Genomic DNA, 15,000 nt, shown 5'->3' with positions numbered 1-15,000 from the left:
CTCTCTTTTTTCGCTCTTACTCTGTCAGTCTGTCTGCCACTGTCTGTTTGTGTGTTGGTCTTTTTGTAGGTCTGTCTGTCTATTCATCTATCTAACATTCGGTCTCTCTGTCTATTCGCCTATCTAGCTCTCGGTCTCTCTCTCTCTCTCTCTCTCTCTCTCTTTCTCTCTCTCTCTCTCTCTCTCTCTCTCTCTCTCTCTCTCTCTCTCTCTCTCTCTCTCTCTCTCTCTCTCTCTCTCTCTCTCTCTCTCTCTCGTCCCCATGTGGTAAGGAAGCGATTACCGATGAGAACATGATAGGCAAATATGTCTTAAAGAGTTGGGTTTACAAGCGTGTTTGCCCACTTTGGGCCTCTTCTTTCATCTGTAAATATGAACACTTGTATACACATGCGAACTGTAAGACTGTAAAACTGTAAGATGTTTCTTCTTTTAAGTGGTGTGTATCTGTGAACACACGCACACACACACACACACACACACAAACACACACACACACACACACACACACACACACACACACACACACGACAGCTGTGTCATTGCCAATATTTTTTTTTCTGTCGCCTTCTTATCTTCGCAAGAAAGTGTCTCTCTTCCTGGAGGCGAGGAAAACACTCAAGCTCAATCACTCTGTACTGACCAGGTGCAAATGCCTGTCACTCTTGATAGTTTGAGTAGATTCGTTTCATTTATAGAAATGTGGATTTACGTCAGCCTCTCTCTCTCTCTTTCTCTCTCTCTCTCTCTCTCTCTCTCTCTCTCTCTCTCTCTCTCTCTCTCTCTCTCTCTCTCTCTCTCTCTCTCTCTCTCTCTCTCTCTCTCTCGACTATTGCCTAAGGGGAATTGTGAATGAACACTTTTTTCCCGTATATGGATACCAATTTTTTCCTCATTAAATATGCCACATGCCAGTGACATTTCTTGTGAAAAATTATCTTTCATGTTTATCTATCTGTCTATCTGTCTGCCTCTATAGAGATAGGCAGATAGATAGTTAGATAGATAGAGAGTCGGAGAAATGAGACAGACAGACAGACAGACAGACAGACAGAGACAAGACAGAGACAGCCAAGATTAGCTATGAATTAACGTCACCTTTATAGAAATCAACTTGCAATTGAGCTTGCCAGGAAAGTAAATAAAAGAACACAACTCCGAAATTTCCCAGGCAATCATAAGCCTAAATCATAAATACACAGGCCTATTAAGGGAAGCGAAGACAGCCGAGTGATTTAGGAAATTCTGTCCTCTCTTACCCCCCACCCCCCTCCCCCACTCCCCCCTCCCCCACTTCCGAGTTCATTGCCGTTAGAGCAGGAAGGAATTGCGTGAGTGGGGGTGGAGTGGGGGAGGGGGGACTTGGGGTTGAGGAAGGGGTTGCTCTGAGCTGGGGGGAGGGGAGGGGGGCTGCCTTTGTTCTGGGCCCGGTTTTTGTAAAAATTAGTTTTTCTTGTATATTCTGAAAAAAAATAAGGTTTTGGTCCCGTGATCGTGTCGTGTTGCGTGGAGGAAATATTATCTGTCTATATGTCTTTTTCTTGCTTCCTCTCTCTCTCTCTCTCTCTCTCTCTCTCTCTCTCTCTCTCTCTCTCTCTCTCTCTCTCTCTCTCTCTCTCTCTCTCTCTCTCTCTCTCTCTCTCTCTCTCTCTCTCTCTCTCTCTCTCTCTCTCTCTCTCTCTCTCTCTCTCTCTCTCTCTCTCTCTCTCTCTCTCTCTCTCTAAATATCCGCGAAAAAGATACATCGTGAGAAGAAAAAAAAAATCAACAGGGAAAAAATAAGAAAAAATACACAATAAATCTGAAGGGAAAAAAATGGTTTCGGGGAAAACAAAACACAAAAAAAATATATTTTCCTGGCAACAGACTCGTGTCGACGCCGCTACTCAACGTGATCCGTGACTTGCCACAGTCATCTCAAAATCACGAAAAAGAGAGAGAGAGAGAGAGCAAGAGAGAGGGAAAATAATCATCATAACATTTTAGCGATCGTTTCCTGCCGCATTCAAGATGGTTGGACGATCGCAAACATCGGCTCCAAAGAGTCTGAGATTCTTTAAAACTCTTTCGAGGCAGGATTCTGAGACGGAATTCTCCTCTCTCGGAGATGAATAGGATCGAGGCGTCTGTGTGCGGTTTTAGGGGAGGGCGAACGGCCTCTTATATATATATATATGTGTGTGTGTGTGTGTGTGTGTGTGTGTGTGTATGTGTGTGTGTATGTATGTGTGTGTGTGTGTGTGTGTGTGTGTGTGTGTGTGTGAGTATGTTCACGTGTGTGTATGTGTGTGTGTGTGTGTGTGTGTGTGTGTGTACATGTGTATGTGTGTGTGTGTCTGTATATGTAAGTGTGTGTGTGACAAATCCAGAATCCAGTAACAATACTTGGGAATCCATCTTTTCTTTCTTTCTTTCTTTCTTTCTTTTTTAGAAGGTGCGTGTGTGAGCTTCAGAAAAAAATATATATCGACAAATGATACCCTTTGCTTGGAGTCACTCATCAAACTCCTATAAGACAAGGCGACACTCAGTTGTAGACGAAAATAAAAATGATAAAAAAAAAGAAAATAACTGTTTCTATTCTCCACCTCGAAGTAATCTGACAGTTGTTACATGCGGAAGATTGTAATAAAGAAGGAGGAGGAGAAGGAAGAAAGAGAAAAAGAGGAGAAGGATTAGGAAGAGGAAAGAGAGGAAGAGGAAGAAGGAAGAGGAGGAAATATAATAAGAGGAGGAGAAGGAGGAGGAAAGAGAGGAAGATGAAGAAGAAGGAGGAGTTAAAAGAGAAAGAGAAGGAAGAAAGAGGAAAGTGGAGATAAAAGAGGAGGAAGAGAAAGAGAAAGAGGAGGGAGAGGGAGATGGAATGTAGGGGAGGAAGAGGAGGTGACAAGGAAAAAGAAGGAGGGGGTGGATGAAAATGTACAAGAGAAGAGGAGGAGGGAAGAAAGAAGACAAAAAATATATATAAAAGAAGACGAAGAAAAGAAAAAAAAGAAAAACAGTAGAAAAAAGAAACAATAAAAGAAGACGAAGAAAAGAAAAAGGAAAAAAAAAAACAATAAAAGAAGACGAAGGAAAGAAAAAGGGAAAAAACAATAAAAGAAGACGAAGAAAAGAAAAAGGGAAAAAAACAATAAAAGAAGACGAAGAAAAGAAAAGGAGAAAAAAAAAACAGGAAAACGAGGAAAACAAAAAGAAAACGAAGAAGCAGCACAGAGCTGTGAGTGAGTGCGTGTGTGGAGTGAAGAGGGAAAGGGGGGTGGGGGGGGGGTGAAGACACTTGAATACAGTGGTGACAAAAGTAACGGTTTCGAGACATTTGTACAGCAGAAGGCGCTGACGAAGGGAAGAAGAATGGCTATAGACATACCAGGAAGAGGGAGGGAGGGGGGGGGGGGGAAGGAGAGAAAGAAGGAGGGATGGAAGGACGGAGGGAGGGGGGGAGGAAGGGAAGGAAGGAGGAGGAGGAGGGAGGAAGGGAAGGGGGAAGAAGGGAGGGAATGAAGGAGGAGGGAGAGAGGAGAGGAGAAAGGGAGAGGGGAAGGTAAGAAGAGGGATAAATTGGAAGCGAAGAAAGGAGTTAGGAAAAGGAGAAGAACAGATAAGAAGAGAGGCGTGTAGGAAAAAAGGAAGAAGAGGAGAGAAAGAAAATAGAATAAGAATAAGGGAGCGTAAGGGGGGAAAAAGAAGAGAGAGAGAGAGAGAGAGAGAGAGAGGAGAAAGCAAGAGGCTGAAGTGGGGAAGAAAAAAGAAAGAAAAAAAGAGAAGGGAAAGAAAAGAAAGATGGGAAAGATAGACGTAAAGAAGAAAGAAGAGAGGAAACAAGACTAGAATGACGTGCAACATTGCAACCTCAACAACTGCATGAACTACAGGGGACGGACCACACACGCGGGGAGGATGATCGAAAAAGAATGAAAGAAAAAAAATAATAAAATGCATATAAAGAGAATAAAGAAGACAAAGAGACAGAGAGAGAGAGAGAGAGAGAGAGAGAGAGAGAGAGAGAGAGAGAGAGAGAGAGAGAGAGAGAGAGAGAGAAAGAGAGAGAGAGAGAGAGAAAGAGAGAGAGAGGCGTATTTCCCGCAAACTGAAAAGACAGGGAGGGAGGGAAGGGAGGTGGGGGAAGAGTAGGGGGGGGGGGGTAGATGGAGATGGGGGAAGAGGAGGGGAGGTGGATAAAGAGGGAAAGGGAGGTAAGGGGAAAGGAGAGGAGGGGGATGAGAAGGGGGAGGGGGGTGCGATGACAACGTGGCGGCAGATCGTGGATGCAGGATTAAATTTTCTATCGCCATTCCCCTATTACGGTCATTCCGTGTCTCTTTGTGGATTTCTTTTCAGCTTCTTTCTTTCTCTTTCTCTTTTTCGCTCTTGCTCTCGCTCTCTCTCTCTTTCTCTCTCTCTCTCTCTCTCTCTCTCTCTCTCTCTCTCTCTCTCTCTCTCTCTCTCTCTCTCTCTCCTCTCTTCTCTCTCTCTCTCTCTCTCTCTCTCTCTCTCTCTCTCTCTCTCTCTCTCTCTCTCTCTCTCTCTCTCTCTCTCTCTCTCTCTCTCTCTCTCTCTCTCTCTCTCTCTCTCTCTCTCTCTCTCTCTCTCTCTCTCTCTCTCTCTCTCTCTCTCTCTCTCTCTCTCTCTCTCTCTCTCTCTCTCTCTCTCTCTCTCTCTCTCTCTCTCTCTCTGAATGTTTGTGTGTTTGTGTTTCTCTTCCTTTTTCTTTCTTGATCTTTCTTTCTCCTGTTCTCTTTATCTCCTTCGTCCCCGATCCCTCTCCGCCCCTCAAAAAAAAAAAAAAAAAAAAAAAAAAATTAAAGAAAAAGAATATCAAAGAAAAGGCAAACCGACTCTCAGCAGGGTCCAAGAAAAACTTCTTCCGGGTCGTGCAGTCGAGAGGGCAACATCTGCTTAAAGATGACGAGAAGCTCAAAGAAAAATTTAAGAATTCCAGGAAGTCGTTCAGCAAAAAAAAAAAAAAAAAAAAAAAAAAAATTATTAATAATAACACAAAAGAAAATAAACTCAAGGGCGACTATGTCTCTTTCGGGATAAGCTTTTGGACAGCGGTGTTGTCGTTCAGTGGAGAGTGTTGAGCAGTAGATCAGGGTTGTGTTATCTGGTTACTGAGAAATGCGTGTTTTTTGTTTTTTTTTTTCTCTCTCTCTCTTTTTTTTTCGTTACTTTTATGTCTAGAAATTTATGATAAACAGATGAGTTTGCCCTGTTTGTTGATACGAAATTGATATATCTATCGATTCTAAGACAAATCAAATTGATAAATGCTGATTTTCTTTTTCATTCTCTTTCTCTCTCTTTCTATTTCCTTTTTTCTTTCTCTTATTTCCTTCCTTCCCGTCCTCCCCCCCCCCCCCCCTCTCTCTCTCTCTCTCTTTCTGTATTTTCTCTCAATTTTATCGTAATTCCTTCGTTGACTCTGAAGCGGAGCAAACGTTTCGATTCACCTCTTAAACGCAAGTGCAATCACTCGAATCTTTTTAATTAAAACTTCTTTCTTAATGCATGAATAAGCTTCTTTTATTTTTTTTTTTTTTTTTTTTATCAATTTATGCATGTATTTCTTTTTCTATGGAAGTCCATCATTAGCACTTTATGTCAGTTCCGCTGACCAGTAATAGATGGCACCACAGACCTACCATGCCACGCCTTTCCTAATATCCTAGAATAGACTTTTGAATATACTTTATTTTGGAGAACTTCCCCAAAACTTTTAAGTGGTATTTTCTCAATTAATTGATTTTGTCTAACCTTGAAAGTTTCTTGATCTAAAAAGAAAGAAAGAAAAAAAAAAAAAGCTTTTTCGTGTCTGATATCTTTAAAGCATCACTGTGAAAAGCAGAGAGCGGAAGTGACGTCACGACTTTAGTAAAGAGAGAAAAAAGATGTCGCACGTCAAGAAAAAAGTTCATTTTAAGACAAAATTGCTTTTCGAATAGTCAAATGGTTTGGTGTTGTGTCAACATTTTTCGCTTACTTTCTTTTTTGACAGATTTGCTCACCCTCCCTCCCTCCCTCTCCAATCCTCTCTCTCTCTCTCTCTCTCTCTCTCTCTCTCTCTCTCTCTCTCTCTCTCTCTCTCTCTCTCTCTCTCTCTCTCTCTCTCTCTCTCTCTCTCTCTCTCTCTCTTAGACCGCGGTAGACAGATAGCTGAACAGACAGATAAACAAACAGACAAGTAGATTTAGATAGCAAGAAAAAAATGCAGCCACTTCAAGAAAGGCATACAAACAACAGCAGAAAGAGAGGGAGAGGGAGAAGAAGAGAGAGAAATACGCCTATACAAACAAGACTAAAGGGAGGTGAAAATCGGGCACAAAAGCTGCACGAACACTGGCATTTAATTAATCGTTCACCGAGGTTGGTCGGTTAGAAACAATTAACTGTGTGTGTTTATGTGCTGGCGAGAGACCCCCTTTTCTTGTTCTTGTCTGAGGCGGAATTCTGAGCAAATTGTTGTACATTTTTCCATAAAAAAATGCTTTTTGATATTCTCTTTTTTTCATCACAACAGGAAGATGTAAAACAGAATAAAATCGTCGCGTTGTTCCGATTCTCTTCTGTTTTGTTGTTGTTTTCATATCGTGTAGATTGTTCCATTACGTGTGTCACTGTCGGTGCGCGCTTAATATTTGCACAAAGCTCCGTTAGGATGATTTGAAGGTAGACAAATCCTACATCACCCTGGGCGTCACGCATTATGGTAAAGCTTAGCTCTTATCTCCGCTCAAAGACCAGTCTCGAAAAGCATTCAGAGTGTGACGACCCCACCCACAATCCGACAACTTCACATTTTCATTTTTCTCTCCGTTCTTCGACTTTATCATGCTTTCGTGATCTCGTCCTTTTCCTCCCTTTGGCGATTACAAAAAGCGGTCAAAAGATGCGCTCGATTTAGACCGATAATTTGGTTTCGTCTTTGTGTACATCTCGTCCCGCCTCGCCTGGACTGACACCCATCAGGGAGAGAATATGGCGACTATTCTCCCCCATCGGATGGACTTAAGCTGGAAAATCTTGGGCTTCTTGGGGCGTTATGGGCCGTAGTGCAGCCAGCCATGCACGCCCGTCACGCCAGAGGTACATGTTCCACAGAGGAGGCAAGAATGTTGAACAGATTCTTGACAAAACAAGTAATTTCGTTGGTGCTGGCCGGGGGGGGGGGGGGGGGTGCTGAAGGGAATAGCACAGGTACGGTGTTTTTTTTTTCGTATCCTGGTTAGAATATCCACACGAATGCAAATCATTTTATGTGGTAATGTTTAAGTTCCATTCGTCCGTGTACCACCCGATGTACAGATCTAAAGCCTTTCTGTGAACATTACAAGCATCCATAGGCCGCGCAGTCGTTCGTGTAAGGTCCTTTTTTGCAGGCGGTTGCAGACAGCACTCGCCTGCACGAACCCCCTGCGGAGGAACTGGCTGGAAAACCTCCTTCAACTTCACATCGCGACCAAGAAGCTCAATTTACATACGCCTGATTGGTTTTGCCTCGGGCGACGCATAAATCACCAAAATACCTTTTACTTCTAACCAGATGAGATAGGAGGTAGAGACGTCTTCGGCCACGAGGTTTTGTGGTCGAAGAGGAGTGACCTGTAGTATGTTTAAAGGCGGCATCATTTAGAGAAGTTGGATTTCTTTTATACATTCAGGAGAGATATGTCGAAAATCTTAATTGATAAGCATGAGATTTTATGAGGTGAATGCCGTAAACATTTGAAGTTTCAATACGAAGATATTTTTTCCCGAAAATTGGTACTCCTTATAATCGGGGATTTTCACCCTAAATCCACTCTATCGCCAGGGAAAAAGACAGATCCAATAGCGAGAGATGCGCAGGCAACAATGAAGGGGAAAAAAATATATTCAAAAACTAAAAAGGCTACAAACACGCGAATGAAAGAAGAGAAAAAAGGGTGATGACGAAGAACGGTATTTGAAAAAGCATCGTCCGCCGACCATGAAGCGAAGAACAATCAAAGAATAGTAACTGCGTCGATCAAGCATGAACTCTCCTTTCATGGCTTCTACACAGGTACTTGTAACCTCCCGTGACCTGCGCCGAAGAACTGGAAAACATGAGTTATGTGAGCGGGTATTTCTAACTTCCCTTGACCTTTTTTTTCGAAAAAAGTGGAGGACGTGAGAGAGGTAAGACGGTAACTGTGACCTCCAATGACCCATGTTAGTAGACCTACGCCAAGAGGCATTTCCCGGATATTTATAACCACTCGTGTCCTCTGTCGAAGAAGTAAAGGTGACAAGAGTCATATTCATGTTCTTTTTTTTTTTCTTTTTTTTACATACCAATCAACCCCGCTTTTGGAAACAGTTCTTCAGCCCCTTCACTGGGCTTTCAGTACGCCAGGAGCAGGTTACAATCAACCTGCATTACATACAGACACACCCACATTCCTCTACAGTGTGTAAGCTAGAACACTGGGACGTATTTCAAGTTTTTTTTTTTTTTTAACAAGATAAAGTTATATTATGCATCACGACGAAATATGATGCGGTAAGGTGTAATTGTCGGGACATTGCTATATATAAAACGGATTATATTTTCCTCCCCCCCCACCTCTCTCTCTCTCTCTCTCTCTCTCTCTCTCTCTCTCTCTCTCTCTCTCTCTCTCTCTCTCTCTCTCTCTCTCTTTCTCTCTCTCTCTCTCTTTCTCTCTCTCTCTCTCTCTCTCTCTCTCTCTCTCTCTCTCTCTCTCTCTCTCTCTCTCTCTCTCTCTCTTTCTCTCTCTCTCTCTCCCTCCCTCCCTCTCTCTCTCTCTCTCTCTCTCTCTCTCTCTCTCTCTCTCTCTCTCTCTCTCTCTCTCTCTCTCTCTCTCTCTCTTCTCTCTCTCTCTCTCTCTCTCTCTCTCTCTCTCTCTCTCTCTCTCTCTCTCTCTCTCTCTCTCTCTCTCTCTCCCTCTCTCTCTCTCTCTCTATCTCTCTCTCTCTTACTTATTTTTTTCTTTATTAATTACCGCAGTGGGGCTTTTATACCTCAACGAAATCATTTTTAACTAAAAGTTTTTGATTAAAAAAACAACACTGGTTTAAACTACTTCTCTTAACAATGTCATGGGTTTGATATGATACTAATAAGTTGAAGATATAACACAATAACAGTAATAACCATAATAATAGTTGTAATCGGAATGGTAACAATGGTAGTGATAAGGAAAATGGTAATGATCGTAAGAATAGTGATAATGAACATATTACTGGCAAGAAATATTGATAATGATGATAATAATAATGTTAAGGAGCAGAAACAGGAAATAGTGATGATGGTACTATGACAGTGATAATGATAATGATGGCACTGATAATGGTAATTAAGATAATGTTGATGATAATGGTATTAATAATAATAATAATAGTAATAATGATAACAATAATAATAATGATAATGATAATAATGACAATTATAACACTATTGTCATTATCACAGTAATGATAATAACATTAATAATGAATATGATTACATTAATATTTACCATCAGAATCATAATATAGTAGATGAAATAATATAGAGTGGTGGTTAATAAGACATTGATAATAAAACATAAGCTTTTAATTTATCAATCACTTACAATTATAGCTAAATAGGCTACGAGTGCTTCATTCTGCCCAGCAGGAAATTATCTATTTACATAAGATAGATAAACAAAGAGAGAAAAATCAATACATATACACATAACTGATAAGGTAAGAAGTGAGGGAAAGTACCCAAGTAGATAATATCTATTTTGTACTTCGTCATAATGAACAGGAGGAAGAGAGAGATTTATGTACATTCACTTTTTTACTCGGATGGCAAAAAGATACTTCAAGTATGCAATTATATGTACAGAGACACTCGTGTGTGTGTGTGTGTGTATGTGTGTGTGTGTGTGTGGATATATTTTCCCCTCTCTACTTGCAATGGATTCAGTTTTCTGTTCTTACTACCTCCTCCCAGACTTTCCCTCTACCGACGAATCACTCAGGGACCGTTTCGTAGATGTCTTCGTCGTCGTCCTCGACACTCCCCGACGAAGGCTTTAGCTCGGAGGGCGGCGGCGGCGGCTTGGAAGGCGTGGAAGGAGGCCACTGTGGAACGCGTGGTTTCCCCCACGGGCGAGCCCCGGGAGCTGCCGGCCCTGCTGAGCTTCCAGGGGCTCTCGGCCCGGGCGGATCAACCCGTCCCTTTGGCATCCCTGGGAGTCCGAAACGTGGCTTTTCGGCATCGGTCCCAGGGGGCAATCGCGGGCTGGGTTGGGCTTCGTTGCCCCCGTGGAGAAAGGACGGTTTGCCTCCGGGGATCGGAGGGCGCTGGGCAGTCGGCGGCGGTGTTGGGACCTGCTCACTGACCTCGTCGTAGACCTCCAGGTCGTTGTCACCTGCTGAGGACGTCTCTTCAGGTCTGCTGATGGGTTTGAGCAGCTGTGGCTTCTCTGAAATGGGTGGCGGGCGAAGGGCCGGGGAAGCGGCAGGCGGAAGCGGCGGGAGGTTGGTCGGGAGAGGAGGGTCGTTTCTGCTTGGTGGCTGAGGCGAGGGTTTGTCTCGCCGAGGAGGTTCCCGAGGGGCGAGGCCAGTGACGCCCGCCGGGGGGACAGGAGGACCGCCGTTCGAATGCACGCCGGCCGGAGGCGAGAGGTTGTCGGAAGGTCTGAGGAAGTTGCTCCGCGGCAGAATGTTGACGCTCTTCGGAGGTGCGGGGACTTGGTTGGTGACCTCATCGTATTCCTCGTAGATTTCGTCATCGCCAAGGTCCTTTTCCTCCTGAAGGGACTGGTGCTGCGGCGTCGGGGTCGGCGGCGGGGGGTTGGAGGGAAGAGCGGGCGTGGGGTCCTTCGTGCTCGGAAGCAACTCCATGTTATCCTGCGACCGGTCCTGGCCTCGGTTTCTCCATCGCAAGATAAGGTATGCTAAGCCTGCACCGCAAAGGATACCAAAGATGAGACTAAGCGATATCCCTAAAGCAAGTCCAGTTTGAACGTTTGAAGTTTGAGGAAGTATGAACGCTAAGACAAACAGACCCCCGCTGGCTTTGTCGATGGTGAACGATACGTTCTTGTCCCCAATCATCACGTTCTGTAAGTCAATACTCCCATCTTCCAGCACAAAGCTGTCGAACTCGGCATGCTTGATCTGGCAGTTCTGCAAGACGAGGGCGCTGTGGATGAGGAAAGCCCTAGAAGCCAGGGTCGTGATGGAGACATTCTCCAGCAGCAGCTTACTGCCGGAAACCACGAACCCCTCCCGTCCTATGGTCTCGATCTCCGTTTCGGCGATACGGGAGTCTGTATCCGCTGTGTCAAAGATCAGCTTTCTGATCTCCTTGATGGTGCTTCCTGTTATCTCGAAGAGGAACTGACCTGTGACCTCTAAGAAATTCAGGACCTCCACATGAGACTCACTGATCGTAGACTTCGCTTGTGTGGCGCGGATATGCAGTTCGGAGATCCTCGACTGGTTGAAATCAAACTGCTCAAGGTTTTCGATATTTACCCTCTTGAAGATGGACTGAGTTCCTTTAAGGACATTTTTGATCCTGCTGATACTCGTCACTTCTGAGTGAGTAACGCGCAGTTGGGTGAGAGGAGAACTGTTCGGATCGTCCACTCTCACGCCCGAACAGTTGATGAAATTCCAAATTATTTCGTCTACGCCTCGCTGGGAGATCAGAGGAAGGGCCTTCGCTCCGGTTACTGTGATCCTCTTGGTGGGCTTTTTCGACCAGTCGTCATTTTCAAACTTCACCCCCTGAAAATATACAAAGGCCGTCAACCCACAACGTAAACGGTAATCGATGTACTCATTCTCTCTTCCTTCTTTCCTGGACTGTCTTATGAGTTCGACATTTCGCGACCGTGTCTTTCAAACCTGCGTCACACCATAGCTAGCTATTCGAGTTTAACGCCTTATTCAGGGCAACCAGTGTCTTTACACTATCATATACTGTCACATATAAAGGTGCATCTACATTACAGTAAAACACGTCGAAGGGTATGGCATATCCCTAGCACCGAGAGCCTGAAAGCAATCCAACGCACCTTTTTTAATTTTGTTAAGGTCTTATCTTCCAGTAGCGATTGTTGACTTGTTTTCGATCGTTTTGCGATACTACCAGGGCCATTATTTCGGCGTTGATTGGAGTTAGTAATCAATGATCACTACAAAATTTAATACAAGTCAAAGATTTGCAAACTTTAACTGAAGCACAATGTTGTTATAGTTGATAAAGAAGTTACTTAATCTTAATCCGAAATCTTGGCTCCACCATCGTGGCTTTGCGGTAATGGTGCTAAGTAGGGAACTTTGTCACGGGCATTAATTCATGTCATGTTTTATTTTTACTATAGTGTGGACGCACTTTAACACTAACGTTATATACGCACCCCGGTATAGTTGGATGCATCGCACTCGAGATGATCACCAGAGTTCTTACATCCTGAGGCCGTATCCTTCAGCGCGGAGTATTCTGCAGAGCAAGCGGTGCTTAGGAGAGATAGGACGACCCTGGGGAGAAAATCGGGAGAAGTTAAACGTCTTTGACCGAGTGTGTGTGCTTGCGTGCGTGTGTGTGAGTGTATACGTGTGCGTACGTGCATGTGTGTAGTTCAGTGTTTCCTACACGTTTAAAACAAAAAAAAATATGAATTAAACAAAAAAAAAACTATGTCTGCCTCGCCAGAGAGCGAGGCAGACAAACAGCCAGAGAGCAAGATAGACAAACAGCCAGAGATCGAGGCAGACAAACAGCTAGAGAGCGAGGCAGACAAACAGCCAGAGAGCGAGATAGACAAACAGCCAGAGGGACAGACAGACAAACAGCCAGAGAGCGAGGCAGACAGACAGCCAGAGAGCAAGATAGACAGATAGCCAGAGAGCGAGACAGACAGACAGCCAGAGAGCGAGGCAGACAAACAGCTAGAGAGCGAGGCAGACAAACAGCCAGAGAGCGAGATAGACAAACAGCCAGAGAGAAAGACAGACAAACAGCCAGAGAGTGAGGCAGACAAACAGCCAGAGAGCGAGGCAGACAGACAGCCAGAGAGCGAGATAGACAGATAGCCAGAGAGCGAGACAGACATACAGCCAGAGAGCGAGGCAGACAAACAGCCAGAGAGCGAGGTAGACAGACAGCCAGAGAGCGAGATAGACAGATAGCCAGAGAGCGAGGTAGACAGACAGCCAAAGAGCGAGGCAGACAAACAGCCAGAGAGCGAGGTAGACAGACAGCCAGAGAGCGAGGCAGACAAACAACCAGAGAGCGAGGCAGACAAACAGCCAGAGAGCGAGGCAGACAGACAGCCAGAGAGCGAGATAGACAGATAGCCAGAGAGCGAGACAGACAGCCAAAGAGCGAGGCAGACAAACAGACAGAGAGCGAGGTAGACAGACAGCCAAAGAGCGAGATAGACAGACAGCCAGAGAGCGAGACAGACAGACAGCCAGAGAGCGAGGCAGACAAACAGCCAGAGAGCGAGATAGACAAACAGCCAGAGAGCGAGATAGACAAACAGCCAGAGAGCGAGACAGACAAACTGCCAGAGAGCGAGATAGACAAACAGCCAGAGAGCGAGGCAAACAAACAGCCAGAGAGCGAGGCAGACAAACAGCCAGAGAGCGAGGCAGACAGACAGCCAGAGAGCGAGATAGACAGACAGCCAGAGAGCGAGGCAGACAGACAGCCAGAGAGCGAGGCAGACAAACAGCCAGTGAGCGAGGCAGACAGACAGCCAGAGAGCGAGATAGACAGACAGCCAGAGAGCGAGATAGACAGACAGCCAGAGAGCGAGACAGACAAACAGCCAGAGAGCGCGACAGACAAACAGCCAGTGAGCGAGGCAGACAGACAGCCAGAGAGCGAGGCAGACAAACAGCCAGAGAGCGAGGTAGACAGACATCCAGAGAGACAGACAGACAAACAGCCAGAGAGCGAGATAGACAGACAGCCAGAGAGCGAGGCAGACAGACAGCCAGAGAGCGAGATAGACAGACTGCCAGAGAGCGAGATAGACAGACAGCCAGAGAGCGAGACAGACAGATAGCCAGAGAGCGAGGCAGACAGACAGCCAGAGAGCGAGATAGACAGACAGCCAGAGAGCGAGGCAGACAGACAGCCAGAGAGCGAGATAGACAGACAGCCAGAGAGCGAGATAGACAGACAGCCAGAGAGCGAGGCAGAGAGACAGCCAGAGAGCGAGACAGACAGACAGCCAGAGAGCGAGATAGACAGATAGCCAGAGAGCGAGATAAACAGGCAGCCAGAGAGCGAGATAGAGAGACAGCCAGAGAGCGAGGCAGACAGACAGCCAGAGAGCGAGATAGACAGACAGCCAGAGAGTGAGATAGACAGACAGCCAGAGAGCGAGATAGACAAACAGTCAGAGAGCCAGGCAGACAAACAGCCAGAGAGCGAGACAGACAGACAGCCAGAGAGCGAGGCAGACAAACAGCCAGAGAGCGAGGCAGACAAACAGTCAGAGAGCGAGGCAGACAAACAGCCAGAGAGCGAGACAGACAGACAGCCAGAGAGCGAGATAGACAGATAGCCAGAGAGCGAGATAGACAGACAGCCAGAGAGCGAGATAGACAGACAGCCAGAGAGCAAGACAGACAGACAGCCAGAGAGCGAGATAGACAGACAGCCAGAGAACGAGACAGATAGACAGCCAGAGAACAAGATAGACAAACAGCCAGAGAGCAAAGATAGAAAAACAGTCAGATAGCGAGACAGACAGACAGCCAGAGAGCGAGGCAGACAAACAGCCAGAGAGCGAGACAGACAGACAGCCAGAGAGCGAGGCAGACAGACAGCCAGAGAGCGAGGCAGACAAACAGCCAGAGAGCGAGGCAGACAAACAGCCAGAGAGCGAGGCAGACAGACAGCCAGAGAGCGAGGCAGACAAACAGCCAGAGAGCGAGGCAGACAGACAGCCAGAGAGCGAGGCAGACAAACAGCCAGAGAGCGAGGCAGACAGACAGCCAGAGAGCGAGTCAGACAGA

General features: G+C 45.5%; 2 protein-coding genes across 2 annotated transcripts in view; one reads left to right on the top strand and one right to left on the bottom strand.

The window, feature by feature from the left end:
* LOC125025669 (agrin-like) overlaps positions 1–15,000 on the top strand; it is a 58,825-nt gene that overhangs the window by 31,618 nt on the left and 12,207 nt on the right. The window lies entirely within an intron of this gene.
* The window catches only part of LOC125025662 (proline-rich protein 12-like), a 5,992-nt gene continuing 553 nt past the window's right edge, over positions 9,562–15,000 (bottom strand). Inside the window, exons 2-3 of the mRNA XM_047613778.1 lie at positions 12,387–12,507; positions 9,562–11,751 (exon numbers count right to left, since the gene is read on the bottom strand). Coding sequence (XP_047469734.1) covers positions 9,985–11,751; positions 12,387–12,507 — 1,888 coding nt within the window. The 3' untranslated portion in view covers positions 9,562–9,984. The remainder of the gene's footprint in view (positions 11,752–12,386; positions 12,508–15,000) is intronic.

This window comes from Penaeus chinensis, chromosome 1 (genome assembly GCF_019202785.1).
Source record: "Penaeus chinensis breed Huanghai No. 1 chromosome 1, ASM1920278v2, whole genome shotgun sequence".
In the NCBI taxonomy this organism is placed as follows: domain Eukaryota; kingdom Metazoa; phylum Arthropoda; class Malacostraca; order Decapoda; family Penaeidae; genus Penaeus; species Penaeus chinensis.
Note: the sequence above shows the minus strand (reverse complement) of the source record. Positions and strands in the feature narration are given on the sequence as shown.